Raw genomic sequence first — 16,133 nt, 5'->3', positions numbered from 1 at the left:
AAGGAGACTGAAACACCATCCAGCTGGGACTCACTCCCAAGTCTCCAACCTGATATTTCTATTGTACCGTTCGGCTTCCTTAGAGTAGTCCTTAGACTCAGGATTTAAGTCCTCCTTCTCTCACTCTCTCCTTCTTTTTCTCCCTACCTAGATCTCTCTGTTCTCTCTGTCCCTCCTTCCTTCCCGCCCTCCCTCTCTCAATTGGCAGCCCTGCCTGGGGTGGTGAAGTCCTAATCTTCCAATGCAATTATGATGCCTTAACACGGCTTAATTGTTCATAAATATTTGTTAAATGGAATCACATAGAAACAGCTCTGAAGCTGAAGCTTTGTAGGTAGGAAAACTATTTTCTGCCCTCTGGCCTGTAGACAATCTAAGCCGATCCTCCAAACTGAAAAATATCATTTTCTCCTCCCCCTTTTGTTTCTTTTTTTTCTATTTTGAAACTGAAGCCATTATGATTGCTCTTAATATGTCAAGCAGGAAGACATTTCATCTCTCAGCCACCTTTGTTTCACCGTCTCCAGTTAATCAGGAAGCTATTCGGAGGAGTAGCAATTAAAGACTGACAAGCCATTTAGCTCAAGTGATTTTAATTCTGTTTTAGCTTTCCTTTGTATGGCACCGAGGCTACTCCTGCAGTAGGTCGCCTTCTATGAGGGAGGCTGGGAAAGGGGGTGGGGGGAGGGAGTGATGCTCAGAGGAAAATTTTTTTACAAGAGTGCCATCTACTGCCTCTTCTCACCCGGCTCCAGGAGCAGAGAAAGAAGAAATCCACCCTCTCCCTGATTTAGGGAAGATTCAGAAAATCCAATTTTTATCTCTAACATGAAATCAATCACTTCTGAAATCTTCTGTTCTAAAGTCACTTTCAATCCTGATGTTCTATGAATTTGCTATTATTCAACGGCTCAAGCTGCTTACTCCTTGGGATGTAGACCAAATATTAGGAATGGTAGCCCAAAAAAGGGATAGGAGGAGTAAAGAGAGGAGGAAAAGATTCCCAGATCATTAAAGTTCAAGAGACCTTAGGGATCAGATCCCACACCCTTCCCCATTTGTGTTGCCGGTGGTTTTTTCCTTGCTGCAGACTTGTAAGTCATCTAAAGAGTGGAACAGATTAGGAGGTGATGCTTGCCCCTAAATGGGGCAAAATGTCCTGCTTGAAAGGATGTCAATGCGAGGGATCTTGGACTGCGTCAGAGCAGGGGACCCCTGGGAGAGAAGCAGCAGGATCTGGATGGGCTTAGAGACACAGGCAGGCTCCTGCTAATTATCAGGTGGCTTATCTGATAGAGGAAACCGGCCCCAAGATGCCTTCTCAGGAAGTGCAGCAAGGGGAGGGAAGGGCTGATGGCAATGTGCTGAGCTCCATGTGTCTCCTCAGACTCAGAGCTTGAGCGGACCTTGAGAACCACCTGGTCCACCTCTCCTGTTCTACAGATGAGAAAACCGAATCCTCCAGAGCTTATGGCCTGTCATAGAAGCAATAAATGACAGGCACATTTTGAACTTAGGTTCTCCAGCTGATACCCCCATGCTGATGTCCCAGACCTCGGGTTCCTCCTTCCTTCCTGAGAACAGACTTCTCTAAGCTCCACATGGCAGCAACTGGGGCACTGGTAGAATTCCTGAAGGAATGTATAGAAGGGGAGAACATGTGCTTGCACATAGTTTGAGAGTTCCTAAAGGTGTGCCTCTATAATCTTAAGGATTACCTTTTAATTAAATTAAATTTTAATTAAATTTTAAAACTCCTGGTACTGCTGTACCCCATTTGGGTTTTCTTGACAAAGATACTGGACTGGTTTGCCATTTCCTTCTCTAGCTCATTTTACAGATGAGGAAAATGAGGCAAACAGGATGAAGTGACTTGGCCAGGGTCACACAGCTAGTAAGTATCTGAGGTCACATTTGGACTCAGCTTCTCCTGACTCAAGAGCAGCCTATCTGCTTTTCCATCCAGTGGCCCAGGGACCTCATACTCAAACCTACGAAATGGAAATTTATTCAAGTTAGTAAATAGGATTTAAGTATTTACCAGGCACTGTGTTAAGTCACTGGATACAGAAAAAGGCAAAGTCAGGCTCCCTGCTCTCAAGGAGCTTACCTCACAAGGGGGAAGACAACATGAAAACAACTCCCTTCTCAGAAGGAAGGCTTGGGGGTGGGAGGGAGGAAGGAGAAAGGTCTCTTCCACAAGTTAAGGTTTGATCTGAGTCTCCAAGGAAGCCACTGAGAAGCTGGGGAAAATGAACAAACAGAGAAACGGCATTTGATGCACCAGGAATAAGCAGGGCAGTGTTGTTGGACCATCTAGTACAGGAAAGTGGCGTGTCTAAGCCAAGCCTCAAGACCCCCCGACATGGAGCCGGCAGTCTCCTCTTGCCCTGGCTTCTGCCCAGAGCCTTTTCCTTCAATATTCTGGAGTTAGCAGCTTCCATCTCTCAAAGCCATAAGCCGGAAACCCCCCAAAGCTAGGGGCCAGAAGCACCCCCAAACCTCAAGACACTGAGGTACCTCAAAGCCATTGGAGGGAACTTGGGACACGTCCAGAGACTTGGAGGCTCAGAAGAGGGGCGGCTGGGGACTCTTCTTCCCTCCTTCTCTCCCCAGCTCCTCCCTGCCCTTCAGGCAGCTGCAGCAGCCAGGGAGAAGAGAGTCCCAGATCAATAGGTTTTGGGGATCTGGGTACAAGAGACTGAGAAGGCAGGCTAGGTTGTGAAGGGCTTTACAAGCCAGAGAAGTGACTTCTGATCCTGGAGGTAACAAGGAATCATCCTTTACTGAGTAGGGAGATATGCTGTAGTCAGCCCTGCACTTTAAGAAACTCACCTTAGCAGCTGGAGAGGGGAAGAGCGGGCCTGTAGGCCGGTCACTGGGCGTGGGGGCGAGGGCCTTTGCTAGTGTGGCGGCTCTGGAGCAGAGAGATGGGGACCAAGGTGAGACCCACTGTGAAGGTATAAAGGGCCTGGACTTCAGCAGCGTCCTGGAGACTCAAAGCATGCGAGTGAAAGTCAAGGGTGACCACAAGGAGAGCTGACATTTATCCGGTGCCGGCCACAGGCCAGGTACACACTAAGTGCTTTACAGTGATCCCATTTGTTCTCACAACATAGATAAACTGAGGCAAGCACTGGCCTGCTAGTGTCAAAGGCTGAGTTTGAACTCAGGCCCTTAGACCTAGGTAACCATGCTACCTAGATGATGGTTCTCTCAACAGTAATATGGAAGTTAGGAAGAGGGGAGGGCCAGAAAGAAAGAACGAGTTTTGTTTTAGGTACGTTGAATTTGAGAGTCAATGGCCAGTTAGTGAGATGAGACTGGAAGTCAGCAGAGAGGTTAGGGCTGGATAAATAAATCTGAGACCATCCACAAAGAACTGAAAGATGAACCCATGAGAGCTGAAAAGACCAGGGAGGGAGACAATAGAGAGGAAGAAGAGAAGAGGAACCAGGATAGAGCCTTGGGAGATACCCAGTTATTGAACTCGATGTGGAAAAAGGTCCAGCAAAGGAGATTGAAGACTGGTCATATAGACAAGAGGATGACCAAGAGGGAGCAGAGTCACAAAAAACAAAAAAGAGAGTGTCCAGAAAGGGCAATCAAAGGCTGCAGTCAGCCATTGATTAGGTGTTTCTTGGAATCATCAGTGTAACTCCAGCAGCGATGGCATTAGGGCTGCATCATGGGATGGGGATAAAGAGAACTGTACCATAACATCCATCCATGCTAAATCAAAATTTAGGGATTTTCCAAATTTCATATAAATTGATACCTGATTTGATCTGACAGATTTTTATAATCAACTGTAGACGTATAAACAAAATCATAATTCAGAGATGTGCTAATCTTTGTGGAAAGATTTGAGCTGTATATTCTGTCCTCAATATGATAAAAGCAACAGAAGTTGCGCAGTGTAGGTTTCAGTCCAAAACATGAAAAAACTTCCTAACAGTTTGAGCTGATGCAAGATGGACAGTACTGTTTTAGTAAAGAATGGGCCTTCCACCAGGAAGTCTTCATGCAAAGCCTAGATGACCACTTGTCATCTAGTTGTAGAGAACATTGCTGCTAATATCCAAGTTGGGCTAATTGACCCCTGAGCACCCTCCCAACTCCAAGATCCTAGGATAGTAAAAGATCCTGAACAAATTTCTCATCAACTATCCTTAGAATTTGCATCATGATCAGTTCTGACAGACATGACTCTTCAACAGCAAGGTGATTCAGGCCAGTCTCAATAGTCTTGCGATGGAGAGAACCATCTGCACCCAGAAGGAGGCCTATGGGAACTGAGTGTGGATCACAATATAGTATTTTCACCTTTTTTGTTTGCTTACAGTCTCATTTTTTTCCCTTTTTGATCTGATTTTTCTTGTGCAGCATGATAACTGTGGAAATACATATAGAAGACCTACATTATGTTTAACCTATATTGGATTACTTGCCATCTAGGAGAGGGAGTGGAGAGGAGAGAAAAAAATTTTGGAACACTGTTTTGCAATGGTGAATGTTGAAATTTATCTATGCATATTGTTTTGAAAATAAAAAGCTTTAATTAAAAAAGGCTTACATCAACAACAAAAAAAAATGTGCCTCATGAGAGTGTAAACTCCTTATGGACAGGATTTGTATTCTGAGTGCTGAATGTAGGGTTTTGTATAGAAATTAAATATTTAGTGAATCATATTGGATTTAGAATTACAAATATATGATAGAATCTGAGACAGCCATTCATACAACTGTTTTTTGTCACACACAGAAATGGTGATGATCAGTACCCTGGTTTTGGAATATGATATGTAATATCTCTAATTAACTGCTACAGTACCGAAAGGAGATTAGCAAATTTGTGAATTGTAGCCTTGTTCATATTTCTTTTTCCAGAGCTTCTTTCTTTATGTGGCTGTTTCCAAGTGATTGGAATAAATACCAGTAGTTAGACTGATTTAATGGTCATTCAAATCCCTTTAGATATCCAACCCTGAACTTAGCTTCCTGCTAATCTAAGCTTTACAGGAGCTATGTGCAACTGGGAAACAAGTTCTCTCCCTCCTTGTATTTCTGCTGGTTCCCTAGGGTTTGTGAGCTTCCAAAAACAGTAACAGAACACTACATTACCTTCTTGCCAACAGGCTTAGAAGGAAATGTTCATGCCCCAAAGCCACAGCGGAAAGTCACAGAATCCCAGACCAGGTACAAAGAGCCTTAGATTACACCTGATAACTTACTGCCCAGTGTACCTCACCAAGGTACTTGCTACACTGGGTGCGGAGGAAAAGGTGAAATTTCAATTACCTTTTAAGCTTGGATGGCCTATGTCTCATGTAGGGGAGTGGGTCTCCCGAGGTGGGATCGTAGTTATTTCCCTTGCCTCATTCTGCTGAGGAAAAGAACTGTCTGCTTGCTATCTCTAGGTCCTTGGATGCATTTGCCTACTTGGTCCTGAGAGTTGAGGATGGAAAGCATGGAAGAGCATCGGCCATACTTTCCTCTAAGTGTTTAGATAATAAAAGGATGACCAGGAAATTTTTTCTCTTTTCTCCCATCTCCTTTTACATAAGAACTCCTCAGGGAAAACCCAGCACTGGGACATTGTCCCCACTGTGATGGGCCTGATGGGAGTGAATAAAAGGAAAAAGAGCTAGCTCTATATAAAAGGCCATTCGACTTGAACTACTGATACCCAAAGAAGCCTTGGTTCCAGCAACTTAGCCTCCAGAGGAGTCAGTGTCTCCTTACTCCTCCCGTTACTCTGCACAGGGAGTGCCGGCACTTCCCATCTTATTCCAAGAGTCCTAGTGGCCTTTGGATTCGTCTTCTTCAATTTAGCCTGCACTTTCCCTTGAAGTAGTTGGCACTTTGGGTACCACTCCTACCCGTGCTCCTACTTCTCAGCTACTCAGGAGAAAGGGCTAAGGATCTGAAGTTTATTCAAAAGTCTGGATGTGGGCCTCAAGCTCCACAAGGGCCTAAACTGGAACCTTGCCAAGGGCCCAAGTGTCGGCAAGGGGAGGTAGAGCTGCAATGCCCGCTTTGGGCACGTGGGCCACTGTGCTTTCCCGTACAATGAGGGTGGGGGGCTCCTGCCTTACTTCAGAGGCCTTGTGGGGCAGACTCAGACTTGGGATTCTAAGGTGAACATTTCTCCAAACATTCCTTTGCTCTACCCACGTCACAGGGAAAGATAAAAGTTGCTCAAGAGATGTTAGGTGTTAATGCCGATCCTCCAGGGAATGAGGGAAGAGCTGGGGCGGATGCTGTGGAGCTCAAGAGGGATGGCAACTTTGATACAGATTCCCAGAGGGGAAATTCCCAAGTGCCATTTCCCAGGACACATGTGACTATCTGAATTTATCATCACTTATTTTCTTCCCAGAGGAATTCGCAGTTTTGATCTATTTATCCAAATAAACACCCTTCTGTAAATCTGTTTTTGTGGGGGTGTGGGTGGGAGCTACACATGGCGCCTAGAGCATTCAGTGAATCTGGAGGGCTTCCTAGCCTGCCCATTTCTAGGACGGGCCCTCTGGACATTTCTGGTCTTTGCCACCTGTTGGTCTTTGGTTTACATTGTAAATGTACTCCACCCGAGGACTCCTGCTTTGGGTACAGAAGATCCGCATGGGGGAAAAGGAACAGCCCCCTCCCTAAAGCCTGCCGCTCTCATTTCTGTGTCTTGGATTCCCATCCAGCCCTGCCCGTCCTCTCGGGTCTTACCACCAGTGTCTGGCGGGGCAGCAGTTTGCCCTCCTCTGCCCTTTCCTGGGAGAGGCTATCCAGCACTAGCCTGGACAAAGCTCTTACCTGTAAGCCTGGGACAGCCAAGGCTGAGCTTGGGCACTTTGCTTTAGACTTCGAAGTCCGCCTCTGCCCCCCCCAACGTGCCCACTCGCCTGTGCCCAAGAGAGGTGCAGGTCTGCCCATTTGGCTCCGGACTGCGGGGTTTGTGCCATCTCCTCCTCACCCCCAAACATCCAAACAAGCTTTCACTTCACATTCCTGAGCTCCAGGACCCTTCCCTCCCATTAGCTCTGCCTCAGATCTCTGCCCACTGAGCAGGGCATGCCCATGGGAGCCTCCCCAGGCTCATTCCCTCCCACACACATACAGGAGCCTTGAGAATGAGACCCAGCCAGACCTGCGGGGCTCCAGGAGATGGGAGCACATCTGAGGTGGCAGATCCAGCTCTGCCTGTGCCCACTGAGACCTCCGGGCTCTGATACCAAGTCCGACTCTTGGCGGGCAGCTCCCATCTCCCTCACTTCCAGCGCAGGTCATATGTCCCCTTAATATGTTCCCAGCTACTCATTTTTCATCATTATATCCCCAAGGCGATGGCAGCTCCCCACATGTCTGTGGCCAGCCATTTCTCACTTCCACACTGCCCTCATGCCTTCCCAGCCTGGCCTCCCAGTGTGACCTCTCTACCCTGGGCTCACCACCACCCGCATTCTCTCCGCTCCTGTTCCCAAGTGGTGAGAGAAAGCCAGGAAGAAACCTGCTCAACAGCCAAGTCGGAGCCTCAGAAAACCCACCCTGGGTCCTTGGCAATGCTTTTATTCTTAAAGGCCATTGTCTCCTTTTTTCACACAGGAGATGGCCTGCTGGGGACGTGGGCCCCGAGGGAGATGAGTGGTCAGGCAGAGTCTCTGTGGGGAAGGCTGGGGTCTGGGAGGAGCGGAAGGACAAAACAGAGAAGGGAGGGGGGACTCTGGGCTGGTACTTCTGAGATCTGGGAAAAGTCACCCAATTCCTTGGCCCTTTCCATCTCTCCTAACGGTGTACCGGGGTGGGCTGGTTCTTGGGTCCTGGGCAGTTTCCTTTCCTTTCCCCCAGGACTCAGCAAGGCCCAGAGACAGGGAACAGAGGGAGTGGGGGAGAAGAGGGTCTGCCTAACCCGGCTCTTACTGCAAGGCTGTTTTGGGAAAGCTTCTGCAGCCACCATCCTATCTGTTCATACTCCATCCTAGGGGCTTTCCTTCCCCCCCACCCAAGGAAGCAGAACAGTCCTGTTCTGAGACCTCTGGGCCCAGAAAGGTGGGCACATCCCCATCCCAAGCTTTCTTGTCAGAGTGCTGGTCTTTGAGAAAGGCAGGACCTCAGTTTGCTCAATTCTAAAGAAGGTTAGACTAGTACGCTCCAATCTCTTCCAGCTCTAAATGTTATGATCCTAAATGGGCACCAGGCTTGCTAGGGATGCATCAGACTGGAAGACAACCAGCTCACAGGCCCTTGGGCACTAGCTGTATTTATAATCAGGAAACAGATTTAAGGTACTGAGGAAAGTAAGCAAAACTAAGAGTAAGAAAAACACTCCTGAAAAATATAAAAACTAAACTCGGGTGGAAGGAGGCTAGGAATGAGAAGACCTGGCAAGAAAAAGTCCAGGAACTTCCATGGCAGTATCCAAGACACTCCTGAAGGAGCCCTTGTGCCTTCCCAGATAGTTCTGAGCACCACAAAAATCAAAGGGAAAAGCTAAGCTAAAATGAACTATTCTTACTTAATATGGTATTTAAAAGAGGTCATCAAATTATAGTCCTCTTCCAAATCCAGGACTGTTTCTATGATATTCTGATCATCAAAAGTTGGCTTTAGGCAGCTTGCTTCTGCTTCTGTGGCCTTGTGTGGACTCTCATCCATGAAGAGTGCCAGGACTTCCTCTTTAAAGGGAGAATCTTCTGAACGACTGCAAACTCGATTTAATTCATTTTCAAATTCTAGCTTTCCAGCCAATTCTTCAATAGTTCGGATGCTTGTGTGGTCTTAAAAATAAAAAAAATCCATATTCAAATGTATACAATAGGCATTCAGAAATTTTTTGTTATTAACCTTTAAGTGGTTTTGATGTTTTACTGGGAAGGTGAAACAAAACCAGCTATCCTTGCCCCAGGCTTCCATTTTTAATCCAAATTCTGTAGTTAGCACAGTTAGGGCCAAAGCAGAGTGGAAGCCTTTGCTTGCACAGAAAAGGTACCAGTGGGGTTAAATGGAGTCATTCTTGTTGTTTCTCAAGAGTCAGTGGGACCCATTTTCATGGATGTCTATTGACTGAAAAAGCAAATGGGCAGTCATTTGTTAATGGCTGGAAGGGCAGAGGGATCACCCTGGGCAGAATCATGACCCTGGTGAAATCTGTCTCTGCTGCCTTTTCCAGTCCTCTCTCCTTACCCAGGTTCCTTTTCTAGGATAGGACCTCAGACTCCAAAATAAGGCCTCCACAGAACTCCCCAAGCTTCTGCTTCTGAACTTTTCGAGGGTTGCAGGATTTAATTAAGAGGTACCTTAGAGGTCATATAGTGCCACGGTTCTGGGAGCTGCATGGAGCTTATGCCGGCAATCCCATGCACGTGTGGGAGTAAACTCTATGAGAAAGGCCAGTCTCATCCAATTGCCTTGTTTTACAAATGACGAAACTGAGATGTGGTGAAGTTGGAAGGAGGCATAAAGCTCCATCTAATTCCCTTATTTCTACAGATGAAGAATCTAAATTCCAGAGCCTATTTGTCGTATTTTTTAAACCTTTCTATCCATATCTGTGCCTCATACAAAGTAAGTACTTAATGTTTGCTGAATTCTGTTGCCTGATGATACACAGGTCCTTTCACTCTCTATCTAGTCATCCTCTTCCCTCTGCATCATCTCCAGTCTTTCTAACCCAGTGTCTCAGGAAAGTAGAAAAGGTAGGATTTAAAGCCAGATCCTTTATCTCCCAAGCACAGAGAGACTCCTAAGTGTCCATTTTCCATTTATACTACATAATCTCATAATAGAGGATGGGATAAACTAACTCAAAGTATAATGGGGTCACACCTATTCCAAATGAAGATCCCCTTCATTTTGAAAAAGGATCCATCATTTGTTGATAGAGTACAATAGAAAGAGAGCTAAATTTGGAATCGGAGGACCTAGTTTCAAATCTGGGCTCTGCCATTTACTAACATGGTGAGCAAGTCATTCAATGGAAAATTGAAGAAGGGATTGGATAAATCAAGGCTTCTTAAATGTGGGTCATGACCCCATATGAAACTGTGTAACTGAATGTGGGAGTTGGAAATTATGGTTTATTATCAGTAATGTTTTATATACCCACATATCCAGAGTCATGTAAAAATTTCTCAGATGAAAATGGGTCATTAGTGGAAAAAGTTTAAGAAACCCCTGGACAAGATGACCCACAAGCAAGAATCGCTTCAGGCTGTGGCTGGTTCTGGAGGTGAGGGCAGGATAGGAAGGAGCAAGAGGCTTTGGAGGGCTACTGTTATCCATCACTAAGGCTAGCCGTGCCCTGCTTCAGGACTCTCATTAATTAGTCAATCTGCTAGATGCAGTATGGGTGGTAGAAAGGACATGAAATGTGAAGTCAAAGAAATGAGTTTGATCCTCAGCTCTACTACTTTACTACTGAGGTAACTTGGAGGCCAACTTCTGCATCTGTAAAAAGATCATGAAGGTCCCAATTAGATTTACATCATTGATCCTAAGTCATGGAGCTGGTCATCCCCACACGGAGGACACAAGATATAAGTATTGAGACGAGAAACATTTTGTTTCCTAGAACCAAATAAAGCCATTGAGTGCTCTGAGGTTCTCAGGGCACTGTAAGTCTGCTGTATTTTTGTGAGAGGAGAGCCAGAACACACACTATTCAAAAACCAATTTTTGGCAATCTCCATCTACTAAGCCTTAAAAAAAAAGTTCTTTCTTTAATCTATATTGGACATCCTACAGCTGTCTTCTTTTCTGAGAGCCGTCAGTCAGTCAGTAAACAAGCATCTATTATTCAGTGATTTTCCATTTGTTTACAATATAAAGGCTGTATTATCAGCCTAGCACTAGAACCTCTTCACAACTCCAGCCTTGGAATCTATGATCTACTTCTCCCCTGCACTTTTCCCGAACAAGTCCCAACACTTTTCCTATTTCTGTATCTTTGCTCGTGCTGCCACTTATGACTAGAATGCCTTCCCCACTCCTTCATCGCTATTTATTGAAATGCTACCCATCCTTCAAAAGTTAGTCATAGATTTCCCCAAGTATTTATCCCCCCCTCCTACACCGAGGCACATATTTCTTACTGTACTCATCATATTCTTCCTTTTAAATTCTGGATATTGGCAACTTGTGGCCACAGTGTCTGCCTCACCTCAAGAACACGTCAAGGCGTTCTCATTTTCCAGGTCACATTTCTGATATTCCCAGAGGAAAAGGCTCCCGATGACCTGATCAATGACTTTACTGCATATTATTCTTTTTAGTCTACAACTATTAACAATCTTCAGATCAAAAACCATGATACTGACCTTCTTGATTGTCCCACTTTACTCCTGAGAACCAGACAGACTGCCATCCTCTCTGGACATCAAGAAATACTCACCAATCATATCAAGTAGATCCTTTGTGATTTCTTGGTTGGAATTGTTGAGAGGAACGTTGGCTTCAACCTTCAAATATCTATCCACATCCTTCCTATGTTTCCCCCGAAGGGGAGGGTAAAAAATGGTGATATTTTAGGTTCTTTTTCAATAATGTACTGAGGGGGGAAACCAGAGCTATTAAATAAGGTGATGAGGCAAACCTGATAATCTTAAAATTGTTGGTGATTGTCTGGATAGAATAAAAACAGCCTTGGTAAATAAAACAAGTATGACAAAAGCTGATCTGTCATAGGTGCTGGGCTAGTACTGATAATGAATTTCTTAATCCTAATCTTTTTAGTAAAGTGTTGTCCTGATTCATTACAATCCTGGTCCTGAGATGGCTCTCAGGATTAGAGATATGGGCATTGAGAGCAATGCCTAAAATCTGTCAGGTCCTGAGGGCACCAAGAATCTGATTTTGCTTTGGTGTATGAGAAGACAGTAGGGGAGAATGTGGAGAACATGGAGAACATGGACAACAACAGCTGAGTTGGGAATTAGGGATGAAGAGACATTCAGTAACACAGGCCTGGGTGGGGGAAACAGGGCAGAATAATTGGGGACCTCACAGGAGCACAGACAGGTGCAGAGGAAACCTTGAGAAATGTTTCAAGAAATAGTGGCATCAGGGGAACAAAGCAGGAGGATAAGGAGAAAAGTTTGAGGTGTCTTTTATACTAGGAAGACAAAAATGAATAGTTAAGTTTAGGAGAAAAATAGGGTGTGTGGGTGTCTTTTCTAACCTTTTTTTGTTTCTGAGGCATGAAAAATCAGAGGTTTTGGATACTTACCACCCTTTTTTGCATTCAGACTTTCAAGGCAGGTCGCTTTCTAGGATTCTTGAATAGCAAATTCAAGTAAACAAATTTTTATTAATTGCTTGCTATGTGCAAGGCCCTGGACTAGGCTGAGGATACAAAGGCAAAACAATGAAATAGTCTTTGCCCTGCAAAAGCTTACATTCTACTAAATTAAGAAGGCCAGATTTGGGAAGCTTTATGTTTTTTTTAAATAATCTATAGGGTGAATAATTGATCTAGAATATTCTCTCCAACACTAAATCTATGGTCTTATTATATCTGCATTTTTACCAACTTTTGCCTTTAGAGATACTAAGGCTCTCTACAAAACATTCACTTTGTAGTTTTGAAAATAATAGTGTCAGTTACAAAAAAATCACTCAAACTCTTTTTTAAAGAATAGGTGGCCCCATCTCACTCATGCTAAAAGTGCAGGAGGTATTCATGGTCCACTCCCAATACTGACTGGCACAGTTGTTTTGACCTGCTCTGGTTACACACACACACACACACACACACACACACACACACACCTACCAGATTCATGCTAAATTTAGTGTGGGCACCTAATCAACACCTGCAAATCAGACTCTTAGGCACAAAAGATTTGCCAGCTTCAGCTTCCCTGATACCTGCAATTACAGGCCTGTGCCACAACACCCATAAATCCTTTCTTCCAGAAATAAACATTTTAGAATGTAATAGTCAAGAGTACCAAATTAAAAATCACCTTAAACTTTCCTTTCTCCAACTTTCCCCATCTCCAGTGGCTCTCAGAAACTGCCTTTCAGGTACAAAAATCGAGGAATGTATCAACACATTTTCCTTGCTGGTCAAAGGTTTTCTTTTGGGGCATAAAGTATGTGGCTTCATATTTACTGGAATATGGTTTGGTACAAAGACAGGGTTCTCATTTTCAGGAGCACAGGAAACAGGAGCAAACTGACCAACATAGGAAGTGGTAGAAGGATATCTCCTGCAAAGAAGTTTATTCATCTGAATAGTGAAGGAAGAAGGTGATGTATCCAAGTCTGGTTTTTGTTGACTTGGACACTCTTGAGAATGACTGATGCCTTCAAATGCACGGTCAATAGCTGCTGTCAGCTCCTTTCTGCATCTTCTTAGCTTTTCAGACATTTCACCTAAAAATGGCCATGGTTCCATTATACAGTGTGTAAAACAAGAATACATAAAATGGCAGGAAATACTTATCAAGAACCACACCAACAACCCTCCTTCCTCCTCTGTTGTAATCCCTGTAAATCCATATACCTAGACTTCCCAGAGCATTCACTATATGCTGCCCCCACCAGAGCCTTAACCTCTGCCTGTGGCTATGATTTTAATGGCAGTAAGAAGGTCCACCTACCCCCAAATTTCTTTGTACCAATCTGAGGGCTCTACTACCTGATGCTTAAAATTAATAGAATCGTTATCTAATAATCCCAGCTAAGGCCCACTGAAGTTGAGTGACCATACAAATCACAGAGGTCCCAAGTAGTAGTCAGGATTCAAACTCAGGCCCTCTTATTTCAAAACTTTTTTTTTTCCCTTTGAGGTTTTGAAGACTTTTTTCTTCTTTCTAGTACCCCGGGAAGCATAACATCTTTACTCATCAGTTATCAGCTAACAAGATAAACAGTATTTGCTTCCAGCTAATGAGCCATGGAGTTAGAAGGCCTGTTCATAAGACAAAAGATTGAAGAAATGTAAGGGATCTGACCAGTCAGCTAATCAAACGTCCTTATTTAACAGATGAGGGAATGAAGGATCTAAGAGGCCATGAGCTTCTCCAATTCATACAAGTAACAAGAAGCAGGGCTGAGGTTGAAACCAGGTCCCCTAACTCCACACCCCATATCTTCTTTCCACTGTACAATGTTTTTAAATACCTTTCTAAACATTTACTTGTTATGTGATCATGGGCAAATCACTGATCCCCTCAACCTCAAGCTTTCTTTTTTATAGAATGGCTATAAAGGAGGCAGCTAGGGGGCGCAGGGGATAGAGCACCAGCCCTGAAGAGGACCCGAGTTCAAATCTACCCTCAGACACTTAACACTTCCTAGCTGTGTGACCCTGGGCAAGTCACTTGACCCCAACTGCCTCAGCAAAAAAAAAAAAAAAAAAGAAAGAAAAAATGGCTATGATATTTCCTTCAAGCATTAAAAGAATGCATTAAGCACAATGTGGAGACTTTTTTCTTTGATATTTTACAAGGGTTCTTATGAAGAAACTAATTGGCAAATGTGAAAATTGTAAATGAATGTTATTATTCTGACCAGAATCCACAACTAGCTGAAAGGCCTTTCAGGAAGGGAATACTGGACAGGATGGAACAAGGAAATCTTTTAAGGATCCTTCTAATGAAGTGCTGCATCTGAATTCAGAATGATCTGATTTCAAATCCAACCTCAAAAAACCTTGTTACTATGGGCAAGTCACTTAACCTATTTGACTTGTTTATCTGTAGAATGAAGTTAATGATAATAGCACCCATCTTGCCAGGGTTTCTGTGAGGATAAAATTAGTTAATTATTTGTACAGTGGTGTGGGGTGGGAGGGAAGAGGGGAGGAGATCTTTCTGGATTCATTGAGCTTCTGTACTTTTAACATTAGACTGTTGTTATATGGGAAATATATTTGTACTGTGGCATAAAAACCTTTTTATAGAAGTGCTAGCTATTAGCTATTCTTTTTCTCCCTCAATGGTTTCTTTACCATAATTCTCCAGTGCCCATTCAAAACGAGGTACACTAAATTGTCTGTGAGAAGGCTCCAGATGTAACATTAAAATAGAAGACAAAGCTGTTCTTAGACCAAAAAATTGAATTTTTGCCCTAAAGCAAATGCAATTCATCTGCAGCTTGCCTCTAAATCACACCACCTCTACTTCAACTCACTAATAAACTGAGTGCTTTGGGCATAACACAATGGCTTTTGGCACTGATATCACAGAAAAGGATATCGAGCACCCCATCAACCCTACCAAGATTAAGATGCTGTCATAGATCTAGTTCACATCTATTAAGAGATGTTTGTGTGTCTTTAATTTAGGATTAAAATTTTCATTTTCTTAAGGAAAAAAGCCAAGGATTTTTTTATATAAATAGGCTCCAGCCCTACATTTTCACCTTCCCTACATCTTTCTTGCACCTTCTTCCCTCTTACTGAATCTACCATAAGCCTGGCCCTCATTTCTTTTAGCCTAAATTACTTCATCCTAGTGGCTCATTATTGAATTCCTGATTTTGAATATACTCTTTCAACATCTGCTGCTGCCCCTAAATTATCTTATATATGCTCTAGAGACTAGACAAACTAAACTGGCCTGCTCTATCCCCTTCTCATCTTGTTTTATTAAGACCCTTTGCAAACCCTTGCTCATGCTTTTTATCCAGGTCTGGAGTGAATAACATCTCCTCTCTTACACTTCTCCCCCCTTCTCCCCCCCAATTACTTTTTGAAGCTTTTTGCATCAAGGCTTCCCTAACTCTTGCCTTCTCTATCTTCAGAAAGAAATCTTTCCTCAAATTTCTCAAAGCCTCAATAGATCCTTTTCACTTATTTTTCCTTGTTTCAGTTATTTATGCAGGCTTCTTTCCCATTAAATTGTACGTGCCTTGGAAGCAGAGCCTGTGTTTGTATCCTCATCACCCACCTCTCACTTAAGTAGCATTTATTGACGACTCTGTGTTAGGCTTAATGCTTAATCTCAGGTAATCCAAAGAAAGGCAAACAGCCTCTGCTCTCAAGGAGCTCACGGAATAATGGGGAGACAATTTACAAACACGTTAAATACGCAGCGCCTCCCCTCCCCCCCACCCCCGGAATGCTTAATGAATGTTTGTGGAATTAAATTAGTAACGAACTAAATTCTCTAACCAGATTTAGGGGCAGGGGATTG

At 43.8% G+C, this 16,133-nt stretch overlaps 1 protein-coding gene across 1 annotated transcript; it reads right to left on the bottom strand.

Annotated features, from left to right (window-relative positions):
• Positions 1 to 8,228: 8,228 nt before the first annotated feature.
• On the bottom strand, positions 8,229 to 14,350 carry C1H3orf62 (chromosome 1 C3orf62 homolog). Its single transcript, XM_051986723.1, has 3 exons — positions 12,957 to 14,350; positions 11,384 to 11,475; positions 8,229 to 8,771 (listed from the first exon to the last, which is right to left on the bottom strand). The coding sequence occupies exons 1-3, from the start codon at positions 13,415 to 13,417 to the stop codon at positions 8,506 to 8,508; spliced, it is 819 nt and encodes a 272-aa protein (XP_051842683.1). The 5' UTR covers positions 13,418 to 14,350; the 3' UTR covers positions 8,229 to 8,505.
• Between the last annotated feature and the right edge of the window lie 1,783 nt (positions 14,351 to 16,133).

Source organism: Antechinus flavipes, chromosome 1 (assembly GCF_016432865.1).
Source record: "Antechinus flavipes isolate AdamAnt ecotype Samford, QLD, Australia chromosome 1, AdamAnt_v2, whole genome shotgun sequence".
Taxonomy (NCBI): domain Eukaryota; kingdom Metazoa; phylum Chordata; class Mammalia; order Dasyuromorphia; family Dasyuridae; genus Antechinus; species Antechinus flavipes.
This window is presented reverse-complemented; position numbering and strand designations above follow the sequence as displayed.

Excerpts from the sequence above, each read along its gene's own strand:
- C1H3orf62 (XM_051986723.1), bottom strand. The coding sequence starts at position 13,417 with ATGTATTCTTGTTTTACACACTGTATAATGGAACCATGGCCATTTTTA. Across the intron at positions 11,476-12,956 it reads TGGAGAAAGGAAAGTTTAAG|GAAGGATGTGGATAGATATT; the intron begins GTGATTTTTAAT and ends GGGGAAACATAG. Across the intron at positions 8,772-11,383 it reads GGATCTACTTGATATGATTG|ACCACACAAGCATCCGAACT; the intron begins GTGAGTATTTCT and ends TTTATTTTTAAG.